Source organism: Brachionichthys hirsutus, chromosome 8, assembly GCF_040956055.1.
Source record: "Brachionichthys hirsutus isolate HB-005 chromosome 8, CSIRO-AGI_Bhir_v1, whole genome shotgun sequence".
NCBI lineage: Eukaryota > Metazoa > Chordata > Actinopteri > Lophiiformes > Brachionichthyidae > Brachionichthys > Brachionichthys hirsutus.
The window spans coordinates 7,435,535-7,462,176 of NC_090904.1; the positions used below are offsets into that span (position 1 = coordinate 7,435,535).

Sequence of the window (26,642 nt, forward strand, 5' to 3'; positions counted from 1 at the left end):
CGAGCATGGCAAGAAGAAGAATGAAATGAGAAGAGAGAGTTGTATTGTTCATTAAAATCAGGCATCAATAATGAGATGATTTGCTTGTTTATGCACTTTTGAAAGATAACCTAATTTCTTAACAGTATACTTTACCCCCCCCCCTTTGCTGCTGATGCTGAGAAACATTGTCTTCAATCCTCATCTGTAGCATTTTGGAGACCTGTTTGCTGTTTGCTGTGACTTGAGGGAAAAGCAGCATTCATTTTGTAAATGCATTTCATCTGACACATGAAACACCTGTTATTCATCTAACAGTTGCTTCTCTGCCTGTTCAGCAGATCCGACACTGAAGTGCTCCACTCATTAGGGCCCTAATACCCCCCCCATGTGTGGTTCAGAGAGCCGCAGCAGCCTTTTTTCAGCGTGCTCCTGTTGAGGACCCTCTGGTGGCTGCCCCACCGATTTACAGGACATGTACAGCAGTGCCAGAGCTGTAGGCCATATAGAGAGCAGCCCCGCACGATCCCCGCGCCTGCCAAGGTCCCCCAGACTGGGCCATCGGCGGGCCAACAGCGGGAGTGGGGGTGGTGCGGGGGGCAAGACACTCTCCATGGAGAACATCCAGTCCCTCAATGCTGCCTATGCTACTTCAGGGCCCATGTACCTGAGCGACCACGAGGGTGTGGGCTCCACTGCTACTTACCCAAAAGGCACAGTGACTCTGGGCCGCGCCACCAACCGGGCCATGTATGGGGGCCGCGTCACCGCCATGGGCAGCAGTCCCAACATCGCTTCAGTGGGGCTGCCTCATCACGCGGACCTCCTGTCTTATAGTGACCTGGGATCCCTCTCCATGCTGCACCACCACCACCACCACCAGGGGGTGCCCTCTGCCCTACTGAGGCAGGCGGTCCGGAGCAGTGGGGGGGAGCTGTTGGAGATGCAGGTCCAGCTCAGGGATATGCAGAGGGAGAATGAGCTGCTGCGCAGAGAGCTTGACCTTAAGGACAGTAAGTTGGGATCTTCCACCAACAGCATCAAGAGCTTCTGGAGTCCTGAGCTGAAGAAGGAGAGGATCATGAGAAAAGAGGAGGTGGCCCGCACATCCATCCTGAAAGAGCAGATGAGAGTCACTCATGAGGAGAACCAGGTTAGACCAGCCTTCTCTGCATTCATTATACTGATAGCCGCAGTGAGTTTCTGTTAGTCTCTTGGCGTTCAATTGTCTCTTTTGATTTGTGCATCTCTTGCGTCTCTGCAATGCTGCAACACACACTGTCACCATCCAAGAGATATTGCAATCAGTGTTTTTCCAATACAACTTGCAAACCTTTGTGGAAAGACAAACATGTAAATGAAATTAACTCATAGTACTCTGATGCAGGATTGATATCAGAGGCACAGGAACCAGAACATAACGTTTATATTATTATATAGCATCTAGTTTTTCATTTTTTATTATTCAGGATCTCTCTGAAAAGGTCCAATAATTCTCAATGCCCTGCTGATGTCATCACATTGAACCAAGAGGACATGTCTAATGTGGGGGCGTAGCAGTGGCCCAGTTAAATCACTATCTGACATAAGGTTCAGAGACAAATGTCGAGGTGACTTATCGCCATCTTACTTTTCCTCTCTCCTTCCATTCCATTTTCTTTCAATGATTTACTCCGCCTTTGATCGTCTCTCACTGTCATTGTTTGTCTGACATTCCTATCTTGAGATATTAGCAAACAACAGACACTATGTGGAAAATGCAGAAAAGTATAAATTCGCTGTTAAATGCTCCTTTTCTTACCCACAATCCTGAACCATGTCCAAGAATCTCCAGAAGAATTGTTTAAGCAATAGAAATAAGGTGTATCTTTAAAATCCAACATTATAAAGAGAACAATGTCTCTCTAATTTGGATGCTTTTCAGATTTTCTCTGTCTGTCCCTGTCACTGGGCTTGTAATGCAGACAGAAGGTTTAGATGATAGAGCCACATGTCGGTTTGATGCATCAGGTGAAATAGATTTAGAATGAGGACAGCTTGATGGAGCTCTTTATTTTGATGCAGCTAATGTCACGACACCTCAAACCACGCAAAAAGGCTGAATTCTGCCAGCTGGTTGTGGTCTGTGCACCAGTCTGGCAGCATTTCTGCCTGTTTGATTAAGTGAGGATGCCAGAGTGACCAGTCAGTCTCTCGTTGCTCACGGCAACAGACACCGTCATCCCACCCTTCAAGGTCAGGATGCCGTTATTGTCACCCTTAAGCACCTGCTTATGTTTGCCTTTGAGATGAACTGTCCTCTTAAAATAGTTTTTTTGGGGCTTTCCTGATTTGAGTGGAGTTAAAATAGTTTGACTTGTTATCCCTCCAGCAGTGCTGTGCTGCTGAAAGAAGGCTGAGCTCTTTGCCTCACAGTTAGATGCCATTTTATCAGCGGGTCATTCCCAGAGGTGTGATGATTCATGAAAATGAGTATGGACAGGGCTTGAGAAGAGAAGATTCCTGTTCAAGCAAAACCTGCAGCAGCAGCAACAGGACCCAAAGCATCACACATAAACACACACCTACACACACACACACACACACTCACCTTATGTGCAGTGCTATTGAATTTTTGCATATATTTTTAGCCTAGTCTCATACAATGCTCAAGCTGAAAGAGTCTGTCAGAACAGTGCAGGCTGTCATGCTATTACAAGGACAGGTCTTTTTTGTCCCCTCAGCCTTGTCTGTCAGGGTTTGCACTGACACTGCACTGAATCATGTTTATATCCTTCCTGGTGGGATTCATTAATGAAGCATGCCAGCTGATCAGAAGCAGATGTGCCTTGTTACTATAATTGCTCGTTTCTCTCCTGATTTCTGTGAGGTGTGCTTACATAAGTGTATACTTATGGTGGGATGGCTGTAGAGGCTGACTGAGGAGCAAAGTGCCTCATTAATAACGGCGTCATTTCAGGACAATCATTGCATCTGTCTTGTAGCACCGTTTGGAGCTGCATCAGAGCCTCCGGCCTCTATGAGCTCCAGCGAATGCCACCGGTTGTTTACTTTGTTAAAAAACAAATTTGATTTTTCTATAAGAGGAAAACTACTGAAGCGTTAGTTTGTCCTTCGTCGGTTTTGCTGAGCGCCGTCTCCACCGTGAGTCACGAATGAAATACCAGCTGCAGCCTGCAGAGCTCTAATCGTGGCAGCCACTGGTCATGACGAGATTAGCTGAGGACTGTTTTGTGTGGTGCATTTCTGGAGTAGCGTGCAACTGGCTCTGGATGTTTAAATGCTCAACCATTTCAATTGTTGTGTAATATTTAGAGCTGCTGGAGGGAGGCGAGCGGGTTGGAGCGTTCCATATCTGACTGAGTCATGACCACTGCTGCTCAGCCCCCATCAATGCAATAACCAAAATGGAGGCCGAGCTTCTCATATCACCCTTTTTTTGTGTGAGTAGGGTTACTCAGCCTGAGACATCACATGTTTCTATCCTTTAATTATGACTTGTTGCTGGGAAATGAAAAATGTGAATGTGAGAACAAAGTGAGAGCATCTTGTCTCAGATAAAGGTTGGAGGCTAGTTATATTTGGAGCATAGTCTAAGTCAAGTGTGTCCGTCTGGTGTATGGTCTGCTCTCTGTGTGGACATGGGCGTGTCATTGAGTCCCCTGACTATACCGGATGCAAATGTGCACAAGTTTAGTCATCAAAATCAGTCTGCATGCTGCTTGTTTGCACCCATGATACAACAGCTGTGAATAGAACACAGCGTGTATTAACACAACACTTAACAACTAGCTGCACATGGTGGCGAACGAGCTTGCAGTTGTCGTACATGACAAGTAAGTATTGATGCTTGATGGGGTACATCAGGCGAAACATGCATACTTCCCGAGGTAACCTCCACTTCATTTCAACGCCTGGCGTAGCTGATTGGCCTATACCTGTATCCTGGCTGCTATTCAGCAGCACACTGAATTCCGCAGGAATTAATTCATGGCTGTTGCAGCTGCATCCAGTAAACTGGATCTGTGAGCACCTCCGCGGTTAGAGCTGTGATCCTCTTTATGAACTCCAATAGGAAACAATGATGCTCAAAGCAAAGGCTGTTTACCCCATGCTGTTTACTAGTTCTAGTTTTTATACAAAATTGAACTGAAATTACAAATCTTTCTTACCATTACCAAGCTGCTGTGCTCTCCATTAGTTGGTATAAAACATTAAATCACACAGATTCATGTTTGCTGTAAACCTTCTTCTGGGTTTGATTCCTTTCTGTGTGGAGTTTGTATATTTGTATTTGTATGTTCTATGTCTGCGTTGGTTCTCTCTGGGCTCAACCGGTTTAACCCCAACTCCAAAAACATGCAAATTGTCCGTAGGTGTGAGTGTGCATTGTGTATGTCTTCCATGTGGCCCCCATGATGAGCTGGCGTCTCATCCGGGGTGTACCACCCCTCTCGCCTATGACCAGGAAGGCGAATAAGTGGCTGCAATTGTCTTGTCTGCAAGAAAACGGATGGGTGGATAATCCTGTATGAGGTGAAGCAGAGCCTTTCTGGGCCCAACAGATCTAAGTGGTTGCTTACGTTGATATCCCAAAAACAATGAAGCAAATAGAAATAAGTAAAGCAACGTATGCAGTGAGATCCACTGCATACTGCACTGCACTGATCTGTCACGACTGCACCTAGAACATCCTGTCAGGGTTACTGAAGCAGCATCCACTGACTTGTCTTGTTCGCAGCTTGCTCAGCCACAGTGTAGATATGTTTGCTTCACATTTATGTGATGCCAGTAGCTTTAAGCCACTAGCCTCAAACGGAGGTGAGAAGCTACAGAGGTCTTGTTAACATCCTCACCCCACGCATGCCTTTAAAAAATGTACCGGTAGTAGTTTTCCACCCCAAATGTCTCTGAGTCGTAACAGGAGGGATTAGTCATCCTTGGGGACGGCCATGCTGTGCAGAGGTGGATCTTGGATCCAGGAAACAGATTAATACGTCTTGAGGCAGATAATTTTATTGTCAATAACATGAAAATAATTGGCCAGTCAAAATAAAAAATACCCAGCAACAGAAAACTCATGATGTTTCCCTACTATCCACAGTTGTGTTGAGATCCGGATGATAATCTGGATGTGAGGGAATGAAATATATATTTGGGTGCACAGTGGAGGAAGTTATCCATATGCAGAATGTCATGTCACTCCGGCAAGACTTCTGAAACCATGCCTCTCTTTACTGTTCTGTCAGCTTCACTGAGATGAATAAATGCCCCCCACCACCACCACCACCACCACATCCTGTGGGCGCAATTGTGTACTGTCAGCCATCTTGTTCTACAACACAGAGGTTCTGACCGTAGAGAGCAGCTGGATGTACTGACTCAGCGTATATGTGATATACAGTATTCTGTTTGTGCCAGATAGGAGCTTGTGCCACCTGGTCAAACCGAATCTTTCCTATATCATTAATTAATGTTTGAAAAGTGTAAATAACCGAGTGCACAATTTTTAGAAACCTGGAGTGTCTCCGCCCTCCACTGGACAGGTTTGAGACATGTGGTCTAATTCAAACACTGCCCTCTGGTGGAGGAAGGAGCAGAGTGCAGTCTATGACATCTAAGAGGCTATTGATTTATTCCTTTGAATTCTTGCTCGTTAATATCTATGGTACTTAAGCATGCATAGCAATTCATAGTTTGTGAGTGTTGGTTTGTGTATTTGTTTGACTGTCTACTAGCGAATTAAAAAAAGGTGTGTAACCAGATTTTGGTGGGAGGTAGGTTGAACGATCCAGTCGATTCTAGGGGTAATCCAGATCGTCAACTGGATCCTGGAGTTTTAAAGGATTCTTCACAGTGTGTGTGTGTGTGTGTACATACATTACCACACATCAAACACTGATGTGAATCCAAATAATATTCCAAATCCGGAAGGATTAAATATATAGGCCTAATGCAAAAATCTTTGACTGTGAGACAACAAACATTAATACAGCAAACTGCAGCTTTTAATGTTTGAGAATTATATTATGGTGGCCAGACCATCATAACTTCTGCCTTGGTAGGTGCAACTAACAATTTGATTGTGAAGTGAATATAAATCTGCAAATGATCTTCTCAGCTATAAATAGCAGGACATTCAGTGGCCATTAAAACTCCCCAAGGCCAAGATGACACATTTACATTTTTGTTTGGTGACATTAGGAATCTAACACCTGTTGATGAATGCCACAAAGCCTAAACTAAAAGGCTAAGAGGTAATAACCAGAAAATGCATTTAAGAATTTGTTCAGCATTTGTATTTGGAAGTGGTCGGAATGTTTCACCTGTTCCAAAAGTAGTTACAATTGATCAAGTGATCGCTTTCTTTTCACTCTTCATGATTACAGCTCTTAAATAAATAAATAAAAATAACAAAACAAGATCTGATTTCAACATCATCTGATTATTCCTTATGCTATAACACACATTCTACAATCGCTGTACAATAACTTTTAATACTTCAGGAGGTGTGAGATGTATCAATAAAAATACATATCATCAAAAGATCACGATAGCTGATGTTGAACTTTTTTACTGTCATTGTAAACCTCGTATCCTTCTCGTTCCAGAAAGGTCATTTTCATCAGTCACATTTTGCCTGTCGGTTTATTGTGAATGTGATGATGATGAAGATGATTCGACAGCTGAACAGACAGAGGGTGTCTCTCATTGAGATCTCTAGCTCTTTGCCGATCATCCATCTCTGTTGCATCATATGCAAACACTCTGTTTTACCATACATTTGTTTTTTCTGCTCATTCTGCCCACGCTCTGCAGCTGCTGGATGCCAGGAGAACTAAGGTTTGTCCCTATGTTTGCAACACGTACTGTGTGCACAACATAGAGTCACCTGTGTGCCGTGTACTTTCTGACACCTGGCAATCCCTTTGCACCATCCCAACCTGCTCTTCAATGAGCCTCCAGAAGGAAGTGAATTATTGTCTTCTTTTCCTGTGAACCCTCATATGTTTCCCCAGAATCACCGTTGAACGATGACGACTGATCAGTTTTGACTCTTTTTTTTTTTTTAAGTCCTGATGGGGGGCCATTTTCTGGGCACAGAGGGATTTATCTCTATGGAGAGTCCTGCTGGAAGAAAGATGGGTAAAAACCAGGCCTTTATCTGTGACAGAAACTTGGCCCCTAAATGTTTTTCCTCCCTGAGTCTGACGCCTCAAAGACACAATCTGCTATATCGGACTTAATTTTTGTGTGTTTTCATTGAGGGCGCACAAAAATTAACTGACAAGTACGCCTTTATATATCTTACTACTGGGATCGCATCAGTATCCACCAATGGATATTAAGCAGCTCATCTCAAGATTTACAAGTCCGCTGGCGTTTCTTTCGTGACGATGCAGAACCCTTTTCATTATGACTGAATGCCGCCTCTGAGGTTTGTATCCAGGCCTCTGCAGGGATTCATCAGAGTGGCCTTCTGCTTTGATTAACGAGTTAATAAAAAAATAGAAAACCCGCATTGATTGTGCTCACATGGCTAAAAGCAAAAGCGACTCTTCATAGCATACTAACAAACAAGTATGACAGCTTTATGTTAAGCCTTAATGTGTAGAAACAACTCACGCTGTCATTCCACATGACTTACATCTGATACTTGTGCCAGTGTAAAGACAAATCTAATATTTTTATTCTTATGCTTATACTCAAAAAGCCACACTGTCTACTGGCAGTATGACTTTACAATCTGTTTCAAAACATAGGTAAGTGATATGTTTGAATAATGTTTTTTCTTTTTTGCAGAACCCTGTATGACAAAAATCATTCCTCATGTGCAGTGTTATCAGGAAAAGAACTGCATTCAGGGTTTCCTTTATTCATTTAAATCATTGTGTACCACATGTTTTTGTCTGAACATCGTCAGCATCTCCAGATGACCATTCAAGCTCTGCAGGATGAATTGCGCACCCAACGCGACCTGAACCACCTGCTACAGCAGGAGAGCGGCAACCGTTCACTGTCTGATCACTTCGCCACCATCGAGCTGACGGAGGAGAACTTCCGTCGGCTGCAGGCTGAGCACGACAGGCAGGCCAAGGAGCTCTTCTTGCTGAGAAAGACCCTGGAGGAGATGGAGATGAGGATTGAGACCCAGAAGCAAACTCTGGGTGCCAGAGATGAGTCCATCAAAAAGTTGCTGGAGATGCTGCAGAGCAAAGGGCTGCCGCCAGGCCCGGGCAGGCCGTCAGAGGAGGAAGAGCATGAAAGAGCCAGGCGCATTGCTGAAGCAGAAGCGCAGCTCGGTCACCTGGAGGTTATTCTAGATCAAAAGGAGAAGGAGAACCTTCATCTGAGAGAGGTACCCTGTCAAGCCAGCTTGCTGTTATTGTTATAATTAATATGCCTCCATAAATGACTTAGCATTGACTGTTTATTGCTTTGACACTAGAGGGCAGAGTAATCAATATGGCCAATTCTGCTACATGCAGTATTTTGTCGCATATTGATTATTTGATATATGACCGAAAACCTGCAGATCACTCGCATGGACCAAATTTACATCTATTATAATATAATATAGTATTATATTATAAAAATGCACAAAAATGTATACAATGTCTTGTATACATTTTTGTGCATTTTTATAATCCTACTTTTAGTGAAGAAGCTAATGTTGCAGTGTTGGTATTTTCTTTTTATAAAGGAATTGCACAGAAGAAATCAACTACATCAGGATCCAAGCAAAACCAAGGCCCTGCAAACCATCATTGAAATGAAGGTAATTTATTTTATTTTATTTATTTTATTTTATTTTGTTTAAGGCAGTTTGATAATATGTCTCCTGTCTGCACGTGTGTGTCCCACAATTACATAACTGTTTCTTTCACCATGTGCCTTGAAAAAGGGAAACTGTAACATCAGTACAGGAGTGACTGAAGTCATATGAAGGAGAAGAAATATTTATGTCATATGCATATATACAATATATTCATGCAGTACATACAATGTACTACTACTATGGAGCCCTCTTAACAATCCGCACACGTGCATAAAATGGACATAGCCATAAGCCAGGCAGAACACTAAATGAATGCTATTATCTACAACGTACGCATTTAGAATTGTTCAAAACATTTTTTTTAAATATGTCAGATCTGATTCCGCATGTTGAAGCGCTGTTTAAGCAGGATTGAGAACCTCAGGAGAAATTTAAGAGGGTCACTATTTGGGCAAACAGTCATATTATTTTAGAAAACATTTTAAAAATAGATTTGGATTGCAGTATTTGAAAACCCCACCCACTACCCTCAACTGCAACGGCTTCTAGCGTCTGTCTCAAGCATAACATCAAATTCCATTCTGTAAAAGCGATGCGGCTATAAGATGTTAAATGTGTTCCTACAATAAATGTGTTTGTTGAGATGTACGTTTTGCAGATCATTGTACAGGGGTTGTTCCGCTGTGGACAGGCGAGCTTCGCTGCAGAGGTCTGACATCACTTCCTCAAAATAAATCATGACATCATTCCTAGGCTGACTCGGCCCACTCACTCAGCTGTATTGGCTGTGGATATGTCCCTGCCCCCCGATCACATGACATCCATCCTCTGGGCTCATCTTGATTTGCATACAGAGCGAGGGAAGCCCCGCCCCCATCCTTCTGCTCCTCCTCCTGTGCTGTGCAGGAAGACCCAGCGTCTCTCCGATTGCTCTCCGCCTTGTTGATGCTGATGCTGACGGAAGCACGAGCAATCCTCCCTTCCTCCCTTCCTCTTCTCCTTCCTGCTCCTCCTCCTCAGTCACCAGTACACAGTGCATACATAGCCTGCCTACTGCTACCATGGAAACAGGTGTGGTTGTTTATGACAGTGAGAGGCCAGTATACCAGGCGATAGAAAGAAAAAGAGACACATAGAGGGAGGGAAAGAGAGATAAAGAGCAAGATTTACTTGACCAAGTCGGTGAACCAGTGATCTCATGTGGATGGAATAAAAAAAAAAACTCTTTTGAAGGTACGATATTTTGAATCTATTCCAGCGATGCTAGTTCATTGATGTTGGTCTTGTTAGATTGAGGCTGGGGTCAGTTGCGACCGCAGATGGAAGTGCATGTGCCTCCAAAGCTCTGACGATAACTCCTCCGATACATTTCTTTAGTCCATCATTCCTCCTTTCGATATATTACCCACGCTCCTCTGCATTGGGCTTGGAGTGACCCCCCTGCCAGCGGCCACAAGTTCACAAGTCCAGAGCCATGAGAATGAAAGAGGGAGGCACACAGAAAGAGAGAGAGAGGGGAAGGAACAAGGTTGCTCTATGGTCTGCTGGAGCAGGAGATGGACCATGTCTAATCTTAAAGGCGTTTTATTATTTATTTAAAAAGCTGTGAAGCTAAAGCTGCGCTCACAGTCGCAGTCCTGAGACTGGATTCTGCACTGAGCTGCGAGCAACTACGGGCAAAAGCTGCGGATTGCTACTTCTCTCCCTTTCCCTCTGCACATTTTTCTCTGGCCACTGGGCGATCTCTTCGTGCTGGATGTGTGCTCAGTATTTCCCAATGGTGATTAAATCCTCTGAGCTGCTGCAAGGAACGGGATGGAACGCTCCTGATTTCACCGACAGATACTGCAGCTGCTCGCAGCCTCACCGAAGCGCTCCTTGCTGTCTCTCGTTATCTCACTAGATCCGTCTCTTAGCCTCTCAGTGTCTTTTTTTTCTCGTCGTTGTCAGGACGCTTGTCTCTTGCATCGTTTCCCTTTCCAGCATGCGACTTGAGGACTTGCTAGTCAGGGTTTTGAGGTGTGTCCCTTCTCCGTGTTTGTGTGCAGGACACCAAAATTGCCTCTTTGGAGCGCAACATTCGAGATCTGGAGGATGAGATCCAAATGCTGAAGGCGAATGGCTTACTGAACACAGAGGACAGAGAAGAGGAGATCAAACAGATGGAGGTCTACAAGAACCACTCTAAGTTTATGAAGGCCAAGGTAGATTCAATCTGCACCAATGCATTCACTAGTAGAAAGAAAGAGCCTGCAAAAATACAGCTTTAAGAAAGACGCAAAAATGCATCGAGCTGATATACGCAGACTTGTGCAGCTACAGCCAACGTGCCACTGGAATTAGCTTTAGCCTTTAGTGTCATTAGCAAAGTGTCCTGCTGGCAGCTTCCTTCTTTGCTGAGCTCAGTGTCGATGTGTTGAATAAAATGTTGAGCTCGTCTTACTAAAGTGCATTAAAAACCCCACTTTTAGTTCCATTGCCAATCGTGATGAACGTTACGACCTAACAGTGAAGTCCACAAAGTCACAACCAGATTTCATCATTAACCTGCTTTAGTTTTCAGCCCAGTCAGCGTTTCTTTTAGCCCACACATCGTGATGACTTGATAACTTGCGTTTAAGGATGCTTGCATGTCAGTACTTGCAGCGACGCAGTCATCCTGACCTGAACTCTGAAACTGTGCGGCGTGTGGTTTACTGTGTTTACTTACCGCTCCTCGTATTCGACAACCGGGTGTGCAGACCAGCCACAGTTTTGTTATGCTATTTTTAGATTGCTATTCATTAATCATGAATAGAGATGATGTATAATGTATGATGAATGCAGGGGAGTCAGTCCCAAATGCATTTTTAATGAGAGAAGCAAAAGCTGCACTGACAGTTTTGTAACAAAAGGTTTCTTATTCTTTCTCTTACTGACACACACACCTACACACACACACACACACACTAATGGCCCAATCATGATCCTGTTTATGTTCTTACATCTGTTCCGTCTGTAGATTGACCAACTTAAGCAGGAGTTGTCAAAAAAGGAGTCGGAGCTACTGGCTTTGCAGACAAAACTCGAGACCCTCAACAACCAGAACTCAGACTGCAAACAGCATATTGAGGTGCTCAAAGAGTCTCTCACTGCCAAGGAGCAACGCGCTGCCATCCTGCAGACAGAGGTGAAGAAAAACATCTTTATTTGTTTGTTTTTCCTCCTCTTTCTCTTTAGCTCAGGCTTTCTTAAGAAAAGTCTAAATCCATACTGTACTGCTGCTTCTGGCTTCAGGTTGATGCTCTGCGTCTGCGTCTGGAGGAGAAAGAGTCGTTTCTGAACAAGAAAACGAAGCAGCTGCAGGACCTGACCGAAGAAAAGGGCACTCTCGCTGGAGAAATCAGGGACATGAAGGACATGCTAGAGGTCAAAGAGAGGAAAATCAATGTCCTGCAGAAGAAGGTAAGGAGAGTTGAACACGGTTTCAGTACTGAAAGGATATTTGGAAGTAGGAAAAAGGCCTGAAGGGAATATTGTGGTGCTACATATAGTCACACAGTTCTGTGTAAGCTTGCTCCATAAATAATATTTGTAATTGAATGATGAATAGAATGAACGGTTTTGTCATCATAAGGAGCAGAAAGCAGAGTGGTTTCACCTTCCAGAGCGTCTATTGTTTTCTCAAAGCTGAACGTGTCTGTATTAAGACAAGCAAGAACATATTTCTAGTTCACTGGTCAAGTTTGCATGTGTGTGTGTGTGTGTGTTGTGGCAAAATTAGGTATTTGTCTTAATTTGTATGAATTATGTTGGTATTCTTTGACACAACTTAATGCTTCATGTTGTCTCGCACACAATGTCCTCTGAATTATTGTTTGCCACACATTCCCTTTTGCCCCGTCTCCACAGATAGATAACAGGACACTCCCTGAGCTGTTTCCGTAGACAGATAACGGCAACCTTGACTAAGTTTCGTTATGAGACTTGAATAGAAGCTTTTTTCCTTTCTCCTGGTCCTGCATCTCTCACACCCCTCCCTGTCCCTTTGAGGTTTATGATTCATCCATGTTCCCGCCCCTCACCTAGAATCGTATACGTATCTATGTATGCTTAAGATTCTTTGCACACTCGTGCACACATGTGCTCAAAGCTGATTTGATTAATTACTGACTTTTTAATAAAATAAGAAAAGACAACTCTGTTTGACTCAGATCTTTATTTAACCAACTTTTGCATTGACAGTGCTAAAAATAGTCTGCATTACTCCCTCTCTGATCCTGACCTGCTCACCCAATGCCTCTGCCGTTTTTCACATATTTCTCTCATCTGATTTTCCTCACTTTTACATCAGTCTTGTATTCTGATATTTATTTCATATTATTTTTCTTTGTCGTGTTGATCGTATAATGTAATATCTTAGATGAGTATTCATATTTTATTCTCTCTAAATAGATTTTTCAATGGTCTGAAGTAAGTAGGTTTCCTACTGATTTCTGCACTTATTCCATGCCTTTTGATTATTTTTTTCCTTTCATAGAAACTGTTTTTGTACAACCCCCCCCCCCCCCCCCCCCCCCCCCAACACATTTTCAAACTATGAACTTAACTTTCTCTGGAGAGGGTATTCATTTTCAAAGGCCTTTTTATATTTGTACATATCCAGCAATTACACCAACTTTAAACTGTCTGTTTTTGTGACCATGCCGCTTCATTTCCACCACCATCTTCCCGGTTCTTTATTAGATTGAGAACCTGCAGGAGCAGCTGCGGGACAAAGACAAGCAGCTGGGGAACCTGAAGGACAGGGTTAAGTCTCTGCAAACCGATTCCAGTAACACAGACACTGCCCTGGCCACCCTGGAGGAGGCGCTGTCAGAGAAGGTGTGCAATGATGTGAACAGTCTGCATGATAGACACATTTTTATTATCTGAGAAGCCACTTGAAAAAATATTTCAAACCCCTGAAATAAAAATTTTGCGCTAAAAGAAAGTTTTCACTTTTTATGCTGAGAGATAGAGGAGAAGCTTGATGAAACTGTCATACAAGCAGAGTTCTTATGGCAGAACTCACCGACTGTGTATTTTTAAAATATATTTCTTGAATTGTTTTTTAAGTGTAGTTCTTTCAAAATGATATGTGTCTTAGGAGAGGATAATAGAGCGTCTAAAGGACCAAAGGGAGAGGGAAGACAGAGAACGTCTGGAAGAAGTGGAATCCTATAAGAAGGAGAACAAAGATCTGAAGGAGAAAGTCAACAGCCTGCAGATAGAATTAACAGAGAAGGAGGTCAGTGAGGATGCATGAAGCTCATTGTGGTTTCATTTTGGGGTGGCAGTTTAGGGCTGTGTGTAGATGACCAGACATTATTACACATGCTGTGCCTTTTACAGTATATCTCTCAGTATTTCTCCTGTTTTGTACACCATATGTTGTTCATCTTTTGCTCTCTGTCAGCCTTTATCTGACATTTAAGATGCCGTCTCTGGCAACGTGGCCTAGTTAGCCTCCTGGTTTGAATGCTATCTGCTCTCTTTCCACCGCCAGTCCGGTCTCATCGATTTGAAGGAACATGCTTCATCCCTGGCATCTTCTGGCCTCAAAAAGGATTCAAAGCTCAAATCACTGGAAATTGCCATTGAGCAAAAAAAAGAGGAGTGTAGTAAGTTGGAGACACAGTTACAGAAGGTAGGTGTGAGACTCATACCGCAGACTCTCTTATGTGGACACTGGCTGATGCATGAAATGTAATTATTCATTTTGATCCTCGGTCTGTACAGTATAGCGTACTATGAGAGCATTCGTCTTCTGCCGTTAAAGCTCAATAGTTCTGTCACCAGATCCAAATATGGGGAGAAAAACTCATTTCAGTCCAGTAAAGCTAGCAGCATGACACAGTTTGCAAATTGTGTCACATGACCTGCAGAATGTCATGTGTTATGAACAGGTATGTGACCGTCATGATAAGGTTGCTTTGCCAACTAGTGTTTCTCTACAACACCATGAGCTTCCAGTCTCAAATTAAGAGTTGTGTTGGCGTTATTGGATAATGAAGATGCTGAGGTTCTCCTTGGGAGTGACCAGGTGGGGTAGGATTAGAAATGAGACAATAAGAGGGACAGTGAAGGTTAGACATTTTGGAGACAAGGTCAGAGAGACCAGACTTTGATGGTTTGGACATGTCCAGAGGAGACATGGGGACAGTAGTAGTAATAATGATGGGATAAAATGTAGAGAAGAAGAAGCCAACTCAAGCAAACATTTTTCATATGAAAATGTAGTTGTCGGCTAGAATATAATGATCATTGCATCCTTGCATCCAGGAACACAGACCTGCCTGATATAAAGTAATTAACCGGGTTATTGGTTACCTCACGCATTCCCTCCTGTAACATGCTGCATTGATGTTCTGTTAGGAACCTGCAGGGAGCCGACGCTCCATTAATTACCCCCCTCTGTGGCTTCCTGCTCCATTATTCAAATCCCTCTGTCTGTTCATCAGCATTTGTCCCTGACGTGTTCCCTTACCCTGTAGCAACATGTGTTTTACTGAGACTATGTTACTGCTCTGTCAAACATGTCTTGTAACATGTCTTATCCTGCTGTTCTCTCCTTTGGTTCAATCCAAATCCAAACACTTACTCTCTCGGATCCCACCCCACTCCCTCCGTTCCACTCAACCTCTGCGTTTGCAATGTAGCAAGCTGAGCAGCTATTCAGTCACATGAACAATCCTGTAAGTCCCCTCTCTTGAGCTCTCTGAGGCGCATATTGAAAGCATGAGGACACTGATGACTTCTTCTGAAACATGCTAGATGGTGATCACGCCAACCCCCCCGGCGAAGGCTTTCTCCCACCGGCCCACCCAGATGCATGTCGATCATTGCGCTGTACTAATACACGGAGCTTTATGTTGCACTCCAGTCCTATGCAGCGTACCCATTCTGCAGTGGTTTGTGTTTGTGACACATGGGTGAAACTGGTGCCACATAGGCAAAGTTATAAATTCATTTATTTTGGTCAGTTAGAATTTTATAGTATAAAGTGTATCGGCTTTGTGTGTTTTCTTTGTTTTGGCTTTGTACTTGGTTTATCTGTGTTTGTATAGTTATATAAAGTGTGTGTGGCTTTTGCCAAATTTATGACCAATATTAGATTTTAAATATTAGGCACATTATTTGGTCTCTAGTCCTTCATCAGGGCATATGTTCGAGAGTAGGATATAATCACTTCATTTCCATTTGTTACTGAATTACAGTCAAAGATGATGGAATTACTTTATTATTATTATTGTCTTTTTCAGAATTTCTTTCAGATTTTGTAGGATTCCATTTGTTTTGAAGGCTGCACATATACGTCATTATTTTGTAAAGCTGATACCATCATTTAATATTTTCCCACTTGCTTCACTAAAACCCATTTTTTGGGGACGCTTCCTGTAAAAATTTTCCCAGACGTTGAATCCTATAACATCACTCCTCATGCTCGAAATATGAAACTTAATGAAAGACATCAGATTTTCTTGGTCCCTGTTTTAAAGAGTGAAAAGCTCATAAAGTGTGCAGCTTCATTGGGTTTGCATGATATGGTCGACCTTGTTGCATGTCGTCGCTGTCAGTGTTGCCACGCTTCTCCTTCGTCACAGTGTGGTGCTGTCAGCTGAGGTATCAGCCGTGGTCTGGATCACTGCTGTGTTTTGATGGATGCTCTCTGGCTCTGTATGATTCTTGCACTTCTGCAACCTGTACTGACATGTATGACTGCATATTTTCCTGAGGGTGATGTGTACTACTCTGATGTACTTCAGTGGAGAATTACAATCTGTCGCAATAAGGCGAGAATTAGCCCATACTGAGCACTGATTAGTGACCGAAAGCTGATGAGACAGAATCATGATTTACTGATTTTTTTTTTTTTACAACATTTTTTGCTAAACTGCTGCACAAAGACAGACACAGAAGGTATACTTTGTGTATCCTGCAAACTCACCAAGTGTGTGAAATGACTGGATCGCTCGAGGGCGGTTTGAAGGAGCTCAGTATTAACTCTCCTGTAGCTAATGAACCAGCGCTAGCAGTGATGCCCATGTCCAGAACATTTTGCTCAACTTTATTCGTTCAGAAACAGAGAGAACAGTGGTAGCATTAAATATAGGACACCGATACACTGCAATGTTCTGTATTTATGTATGTACGGTATGTCTCTTTTATTATCAGTAAAACATTCTGTATGATAATTGTATAGTTGACCTGACATCATAATATTAACTGGGGGCATCTTTGGCTGTTTGCATGTTTGTTTGTTTGTTTGTTTGTTTGTTTGTCTGTCTCTGGTTGTGTGGGTGCAGAAGGCCCACGAGGTGGAGCTGCAGTCTGGCTCCAGAGGGAACCCAGAGTACGTGGACCGGGTGAAGCTGCTGGAGAAGGAGGTGAGCTTCTACAAGGATGAGGCCAGCAAATGTCAGACCGAGGTGGAGAGACTCCTGGACATCCTGCGAGAGGTGGAGACGGAAAAGAATGACAAGGACAAGAAGATCGCCGAACTGGAAAGGTACAGTAATTAACTCGGATGGTCCCAATTACACAGTTCAAAAAGAAATTAGACAGGCATTTAAATCCTTATTGTTATTGTCACAGAGGAAGAATAAAATGTTTCTATACTATTTCAGAAAAATCTTGACATAATTGCATCATGATAATTTTGTGTTTGTCCACAGTGACTGACACCATTTATTTATTGCTTTTTTTCGTGCACATATGTAATAAACTCACCGCTCCGTTCCGACGCAACCAAGTGGCAGATTAATGGCAAATATTTAGTACGACTACACACATACAACATACCCCAACAAGATGCACTAAAGTGACAATCTAACACAAAGGAAACATTTTTGAATCGCATTGTATGTTTCCTTGCCCCGCGATTTGCTGGCGACGCATCTGGGGTGTATCCCGCCCCTCGCCCGCAGTCACCCGGATAGGCTCCAGCAACACCTGTGACCTGCGAGGCAAATAAAGCGTCTGTATCTATTTCTACCATAAAAGTATATGAGCAGATAGATCAGATCATCATCCACCAAGAGCTAGTTTTTTGTTTATACAATACTTAGTCCGACTACTGTGTTGGTTCTGTCACCATACGGACAATTTTCAGTTAAAGTTTAAGTTTGGAAATTTGGTCTTTGAGATTTTTGTCTTTTTGTGAGTATTATAAAGGGAAAATAAAATCCCATATGTTTGTTATTTGAGTGAAACCAAACTGATGTGAGTTAATGTGAATGAAGATGGAGGTCTCATCATGGCTCACGTTTCTGCAGTGGCAGCTTTGGGCTTCGTTCGTCTGATGCTGGACCCAGCCTGATTCACCTGGACAGGAATGTAGAGCGATGAGACTTAGACTTGCTTTGTTGGACTCCATCTTTCCCTGCACAGCAGTCCAACATTCCCAGTTTATCATGATAGGAGACATTTCATTTCAGAGCCACATCAACTTCTGAGTGGTGTTGCATTAATTGAGTGTTCTTGTCTTTTCTGCCATCTTTTACCCTCTTTTTTCTGTCCTGTTCCTCTTTTGATCCCCTGTTTCATCTGCCCCTACCTTCATGATGCCTGTCATTATTCATGCCTGTCTTAAACTTCCATTTTATTTTCCTTTCAAATTTCTTTTTTTTTTTTTTGTCAAAATATATTTAAATCTCCCATTCAACTCTTTCTCTATTGCCCCACCCACCCACATCAGCCCCTTTCCCTTTGCCCCTCACCTCAACCCTCGTCCCGGTGGGAGAGCTCCCTCTGACCCACCTCCTTTTGTGTCTGCTGCCCCCCAGCAGATTGGGGGCATGGTGTGGGATTTCCTGGGAAAGTGAGTGCTCTGCCAAGGCACTTCGGCTCGGCTATATGGTTCAAGTCTCGGATTTGGAAATGCTGCGACTGTCCCTGGTGTCATACGTGTCCCTGGTGTCTGCCTCCTGTCTAGCGGACCCAGGGATCTTTGTGTCTCAGTGATGGCCCGTCTGTCCATTATCTGGGTGTTTTTGCTCCGAGTATGATGCGAAGGTCCCTGGATCAGTATTGCTTGGATTCCTTTGGCATGCTTGGATTGTGGTTCAAAGTGTGCATTCCATAAGTGGGTTTTGATTATTCTGTATGAGAGTATGAGGTACTTGCACTGCACGTATGTTTTCTCAAACGGCATGCAGCAACCAGTGTTAATATCCATCCATTCCTAACTGACAGAAATAAAGCCAACAAAAATATTTTGATCTTTGACAAACTGCATTATTAGTTAAATCAGCAAATTCAAGCATCACCTTCTAGAATATGAATATCTGCAGAAGTGATCTTAATAATAACTTGAAAAGCACTCAGAGAGCTCAGACCTCCGCCAAGCAGCTCATTCCCCTCCTAATTGGATTAACACCATCCACGCCGTTCTTCCCCGGACCGGGACGTGAGCTGAGGTGGATGAGCTAACGGGACAGTCCCTCGATCCGTGCCAACACCCGGTCCCCCACCAAAGCCTCAAATAGCACTTTTAGATCCATGGTTTATCTAGAACTGTGAAAGCTGCCGTCTTGGAGACTGTCCGGTACACCAGGGCAACTCCAGCTCTATGTTCTCCACAGATAGGACCGCGAGACAGACAACCCTCCACCTGTCCCAGGCCCTTTTGTAGCCTGTCACAAAGCAGGCTTATATTGTTTGTTGTGTTGGCTGTTTGTCGTAGTTTACTGTGTGTGTGTGTGAAGTTCTAATCTGAGCGCTCATACCATCCACCCATCTGCCCACTGCACCCTGCATCACCCTCTGTATCCCTCCATCACCTTCAGTCACAATCACCCCAGTAGTGAACCCTACAGCCTTTTCTCTGATGGTATTTCTTTGTACCTACATCCTAACCCACCCGGACCCCTGTAACTAGCTTGATCTAACAAACACTGAAATGATCAGCCCAGCAGCCTGCATGTCGAGCTCTGATGTGCTCCAGGTCTACAAGCGCTCAGTCAGTGAGCTGCTGTAGCAGGTGGGGGTCTGGACCGAAGCCTCGGTGCTGAAGTATGTCAATTCAGTTGTGTGTCTTCTGTCTGAATAACCCTTCATCCGTGACTGAGTCTCCTCCTTCTCTTGGTCAAACCACCGCTGACTTTCCCTCCTTTTGCACCCAGACTCATCCCTTCTTCTCTTGCCCTATGCCTGTCTGGCTGCATGTCTGCCACTCCCAGGCCTGGCAGCAGATGCACATGGTTTTATGTTGTCAGAGAAGGTGCATCCTGCATCAGCAGCTTCAGGCTGCAGAGCAGCAGCATCTGTTACATGCAGCCTTGTATTCTGTCATGTTGTTTGACAACAAACACACTTATATATTGTCTGTCCTCCTCTGTATTGTTTTCATGTGATTGTACTTTTTTTTTAACAAAGATATTTGTCTCCTCCTTCTAATGTCTCCTCCGCTCGTGTCATGCCCTTTTCTTCTACCTTTTTCTTTCATCATCTGCAGTCTAGCTCCAAGGTAGGTGTTGTACTGCCCCCCCCCCCCCCCCCCCCCCCCCCAACTCTTACCTGATTCTCCCAATATCCATCTTAACTCTGGTGGTCAATCCTTTGCATCATCTGAGCAGTGCTATATTAACATGAAGCTGAAAATCATCTTTGTTGCTCATGTCTTGTTGCAGTTCTGCGACCTCCATGTACAATATATGAACATTATCACAATATGCTTGTTTTGCTTGTTTGAGTTTCAAGTTTTGATGTACTATTTTACTCATTTAAATGCAGGTTTTTTTTTTTTATTGCACCATGTAGATAATGTATTTGGAATTTCCTCATAGATAAATGCTACAGTGACCAAAGACATGGGGCATAAAGATTATTGATAAAGAAACAGTCTCACATTTATGTGCTTTTGCAGACAAGGAGGCAAAGACCAGACAAAAAAGGGACCAAACATCAAGGGACAAGCAGAGAGGAAAGGCTTAGGACAAGACGCTCGTAAGGACAGCTCCTTGGACGGTGGTCACCATTTAAAAGTACGTACATATTGAATTAGATTTAGCAGGATATGCAATTAAACAAGTAAATTATTGGTGATTTATTTTCCTACTTTATAAAACACTTGTATGTAATTTACCTATTTGCCGTCAGCTGGAGGAGCTCATGAACACACTGGAGAGGACCAGGCAGGAGCTGGATTCCACCAAACAGCGTCTGTCCTCCACCCAGCAGTCGCTGCAGGAGAGGGACACCCACCTAACTAACATGAGGCAGGAGCGCCGGAAACAGCTGGAGGAGATACTGGAGATGAAGTTAGTGTCATCCTGACAATTTCAGTTTTTTATTTGTGAAAATTTTATTTTAATCATGTATCATTTTCTTTCTACTTCACCATTGTATGCCACTTTGTGTTGGTCTTTCACATAAAATTAAAAATATGTTTGTTTGTTTGTTTCTGCAGGCAACAAGCTCTGCTGGCAGCCATCAGTGAGAAAGATGCTAATATTGCGCTGCTGGAACTATCTGCCTCAAACAAAAAGAAGACTCAGGAGGAAGTGCTGGCTCTCAAGAGAGAGCGGGACAAACTGATGCACCAGCTCAAACAACATGTCAGTATTGCACCAGCAAAGCTTGGAAGATTCTGTCTGCACTGCAGCTGCTTTTCAAGGCAATATTAATCTGAATGAAAAAGCTTCAGCTCCACAAGCCATCCAGCTATTTTTCCAGGCCACTGATGCCCTTTACTGGTTTTGTTTTAAGCACTTTTCCCTAATGCAGCATCTAATTTTTCCTCGTTCGGAAAATTTGTCGAGGGGTTTTTAGGATTTATTCTTGACAAATAAAGTCTGGGCTCGTTTCATATGACATTTTTTAAAAGCCACATTTATTAGCGAAATTAGCTGCAACTTTTACTCTTTTAATTTCAGTTTTGTTATTATCCTATTAAATCAATTCAAATCAAATCAAAGATACTTTAATGATCCCAAAGGAAATTGCGACGTCCAGCAGCACAGTAGTACAATTGTACAACTCAATCACAAGAAGTACAAACAACTGCAGGGAAGTACAATTTGTGCAAAATCTTCAGTTGGGTGGAAGAGAGAGGCATTAAGAATATTTACCAAATTTCTTTTAAATAAGTGCCCAGCTGAGAAATAAAGAGCTGTCGTGGCCTAGGTTCAGGTTGTGTGGCTATTGTACAGGATCACAGTGTGCTTTAAGGTGTTACTTTATTTATGTCCAATAATAATATTTGATGATTATGAGGGAAAGATGTTCTTGCCATTGTCACACAAAAACCAGTTTCCTCCTTTTACAGACTCAAAGCAGAATGAAGCTGATTGCCGACAACTATGACGATGAGCAATATCACCAACACGGGCCTCACCACCCCCAGCCTCAGCCGCCCCACGCCCAGCCTCAGTCCCAGCCCCAGTACGCTCACGCCCCCCACACCCAGCAGACACCTTATCCACATGGCATGCACCCGCAACAACACCCGCAACACTCGCAGGCACCTCCACAGCACCCACACTCACAGCAGCCCCAACCCCAGTATCCTCACCCACAGCACCCCCAGCAACACCCTCAACAACACTCCCAGCAACACCCACAACAACACCCCCAGCAGCACCCCCAGCAACACCCCCAGCAGCACCCCCAGCAGCACCCCCAGCAGCACTCTCAGCAACACCCTCAGCAACACTCTCAGCAACACCCTCAGACGCTTCCCCAGCACCAACAGCACCCTCGCCCCCAACAGCCTCAACACCCCCACCCACAGCACCCTCACGGACACCCCGCTCTACAGCACCCTCACCCTCAGCACCCGCATGGCCCCCCGCAACAAGGACCCCACCCCCAACATCCGCACTCACAGCACCCTCAACACTCGCAGCACGCTCAGCACCCACACCATGCCCAGCATCATCCACGTCACCCATCTCCACATCATCGCGGAGGAATGGCTCGAGGACCCGCTGGTCACCGCCCCGCCCCGGACCAGGTTAGATGTCTCCTTGGTGTTCAGTGTGTCTCCGTTAGCATTCACTATACAGCCTGAAATTCTTTCTTGTCTCAGAGATATTTCTGTAGGAGGAATGTACTAGAAAGTTCTAGCGATGCTTACAGTCGTTTTTGCACGCTGCGTTTACCATATTACTACATACTTTTACTTTTAAACCGTCGTGGCTTAATAACCATCTACTTCTAAGTACTTTCTGTCACATTGTCTGTTTCAGTCGTGTCTTTTTGATCACCAATTACTCAGACTACTCTGTCCACGTTCTTTCCTTCATGTATGCTTCTCTGCTGCTGGCGTGACACACACAACAGGATGATGACGAGGGTATTTGGGCATAATCCTTGCTGTGGCAACCAAAGCTCTGATGATGTTTTGAGGGGTGAGAAGTAGTTCCTGTTTTGTGACTTTAATTTTCCGTTTTAACTGCATTGCCTGCTCTGTTGCGTAATGAAAGCAGCAGCTGCATGATGTGGCTTTTATGCATTTCGTCATATTATTCAATCAGATGATTCAGTCACTACTGGAGGAGCACAGCCATGATGTTGAAACAATGCACAACCAAACATTTATTACCTCCGAACAATCAATACTCAGCAATGGGACCTTTGTTTCTTTTCGGGGGAAGAGGTTGGCGCACTGATGCAGGGAGGCTGACGGCTAAGCAGGTAATCTCACTCATGTCATATGAGCACGTACCAAAAAAATGATCTCACACCAAATTAATGTTTGGATATTAATTTTACTCCAAAGTACAACTTGCGTGTTCTTACTCATTTCCTGCTTGCGGTGACTTGAGGCCTCTTCTTTGTGGGAACAGGACCGGATGTCATCTACTTCGTCCGCTCAGGATTGGGACTGTATTTGAAGGAAAGGGACAGCTGTTGCTGCTGACGGAAGGACAGCCGTGCTTTGTGTTGGATTCATGCTTGGAATGGGAACGTGAGCGACACGGAAGCGCTGCAGCGGAGGTCTCGCAGAAGTTTCCACACCTGTCTGCCACATGCTGCGCCTCCCCAAACCAACAACGTCCTCTTGATCCTTGCAGCAGATCTATCCCATAACGGTCTGCTTTTCATTCTGCTTTTCATCCTTCTACCTTTGACTGCATCAAGATCAGGGTTATCTCGCTGCGCCGTTTCACATACCTGACTGACTCCTCTGGCTCTGGTTGGATCCCCCACCTGACTCTGTCATGGCTTCCTGATCCTCACTGCCCTACTGAACCACATGGTGAAATCTGACCCCTCTGCCTGGCTATCATCATCCTCCGTATGCACCATGTCGTCTGTTGTTTATCCTCTTTCAATGAGCTAGTTCACTTTTTGTGGCAAGTGATCTCTTTTTTACTTTTATAGATGCCCCATCCAAACGTCCTTACGAGAGAAGCTCATGTTCGGTATTTGTAACAGTGAAGTGGCCCTTCACTATCGCATACTCCATGTGATGCCATGTTATTTTTGCCGTCATTTATTATTTGAAAAAGAAGCAGGCTTGAGTTTACTGTTAGTACGCCTTTTTAGACTTGCCTGCAGCTTTGGTGCATTGCTCAGGTGCATGAGCAGAGCTTTGCCGTTCTTAAACCTGTGGATCCCATTAATATTTATTTTCATGCCATACAAGTAGTCAAAAAAGATTAATCTATGCAGGTATCAACAGATATGTTTTTATATGACACCCCCTCCCCCCCCCATCCTTGAGATTTAGCATTCAAAATGTAATTAACCATCCAATCAAAGTGGCCAAGAGAGCGGTCAGAACATACTGGTGAGATTCCCTTGAGGTTCTGAGACTATGCACCGCTGCACCTCCTCTGTGTCACAGGATTTTTTTTTACTAATGGTGCTTCTGCTGGTGCTCAAACTAAATGGTGTCTGTGAACCTGATTAATAGCATCGTTCTGAATAAACAGCTGTAAACAGCTTTATATATAAGATTTTACCTCTGGACCTTTTTGAAACAGTTTGTCTGGCTGAGATCTGGATCTCTATTTCAAGAGAAACATGCGCATCAAAAGTGATCGTAAAAAACCAGAGGTTGAACGAGGACAAACGCTGACACTCTCAGACACACTATCAGAGTTGATCACTTTAAACCCGCACAGGTGTGATCTGAATACTGCTAAAATTGATAACATAATAGACTGAAAAGTTGAGTCAATGTTCAATATGTATTTTTCCTGCAGGCCCCTCCTCCCCTGATAGCCTCCTCTTCCATCTGTAGTCTCTGACCTCCCCAAACAGAGCGACTTGTTTCTCCTTCTCAACAAGGCGGCCTGTGCCTCGTAAGGACTGTACAAATATATGATAGAAATGCATATATTATACATATAGAGAGAAATCTATAGAGTGTGTCTATATGTTGTCAGAAAAAAATCGAATCAATAAGATAATATATATGTTTTTTTTCTTAATGGTTATTTTTCTAACTGGTCCAGAAGATGTCTTATTTTGACTGGTGAGGGGTGTGATCTTTCTCTGGTGTGTATATTGTGAGAAAACCTCTCAGCAGCAAGTAACATTCCCCGTCCGAAAACACAAGACAGGAAAAAAAAAAAAAGACTTTAAAATAGTTTATGGGAACTAGAGAAGCGTATTCAAATCTATCTAGAAGTCTAGAAAAGATGGCTTTATGACATTCCTTTCTTAATGTTAAAACATTCAGCGAGAGACAACGTGAACAAAACAAAAAGACTTGTCTTTACTTTTGCAGCTCTCGACGGTAGATTACTTTTACTGCACTCCGCAGCTGGACGGTTGCACTCATGAGTGAGGACTATCACCGTTAACATCCAATGGGAGGTTTGAGTGACTCTTTCAGGATGAATTTCTTTTGTGTGTTTGTTGTCCTTGTTGTCTTGTAAACAGAATTGGTGACATATGTGACCGTGACTGATGATTACGTAAAAAAAAATAAAAACAACACATGGTGTTAAAGTATAGTGGAATTGAATCAGACTGTTCATTTCCACATGTTCTCTCCTTCCACTCACGGTGCCTGTATGTCTCCCTTATTGTGCTGACTGCTGTATATAAATGTCTTTCCATCTCCCCGTCCTGGCGATGACAGATCATCCTTTACGCTTCTGTTTAAGACATGAATCTTTACAGCTCCTGTGACCTAGCAACAAGAGGCCATGTGGTACTTTGTTGTTTGTATTTACATGTTATGTTATGAGAACGATCCGGATTGGTTTTAAAAAAGAGACGACAACGCAGACAGAGGAGCAAAAATCCTCTCCTTTCGCCACTAGAAGGGCAGGGTGTGACTCCTCCATGTTCAGGTCCTTATCCACTGAATACTTGAAGTAGGGAGTTCCCCTAACAGGAAACACCATACATGATTTATTATTTACATGGTAGAAAACATAAAACATTGCAATTGTGCCCATGCATGCTGATTTTTGCATAATGTGCCAACTGAAAGGGATAATAAAAGGATAATCTCCTGTTCTCTATGCAGAACAATTTCTCAAGCATTGTGTCAAAAGGTTTAAGAGACATAGAGTCTTGTAAGCTGAGGATGGTTTTCCTGCTTCTGAATGTCTGGCATCACAGTCAGCGAGAGGACGAGCTACCAAGCAGCCGTGTAGAATGACTTAGTTCTCCAAAGGCCTTCCAGGAATATTATGAAAAGTTAAACATACATCTCTAATTATTGTTGTATTCAGGTTATTTTTATTTTATTGTACATTGCTGCATACTTTTGGATTAAACAAATCACTGTGACCAATGGCAGAAACATTTTTTTCTTTCAAAGAACAAATATCGTTTACTTTTTTATTATTCATGCTGTTTATTTAAGGGTATTTGTTTTTCAATGGTTTCAGCTTGATGAATATGCCAGTTTGAGACTGTACTATTTGTAGAAGTAAATGTTTTGAGCTGTACAGTA

General features: G+C 43.4%; 1 protein-coding gene across 1 annotated transcript; it reads left to right on the forward strand.

Annotated features, from left to right (window-relative positions):
* The first annotated feature begins 454 nt into the window (after positions 1-454).
* On the forward strand, positions 455-23,089 carry erc2 (ELKS/RAB6-interacting/CAST family member 2). The gene is made up of 19 exons (XM_068742356.1): positions 455-1,132; positions 6,799-6,822; positions 7,904-8,338; positions 8,684-8,758; positions 10,807-10,962; positions 11,760-11,927; positions 12,035-12,202; positions 13,484-13,621; positions 13,887-14,027; positions 14,286-14,426; positions 15,439-15,474; positions 17,086-17,288; positions 18,477-18,599; positions 20,235-20,246; positions 20,646-20,763; positions 20,879-21,039; positions 21,189-21,336; positions 22,047-22,733; positions 23,063-23,089. The coding sequence occupies exons 1-19, from the start codon at positions 455-457 to the stop codon at positions 23,087-23,089; spliced, it is 3,639 nt and encodes a 1,212-aa protein (XP_068598457.1).
* Positions 23,090-26,642: the final 3,553 nt, after the last annotated feature.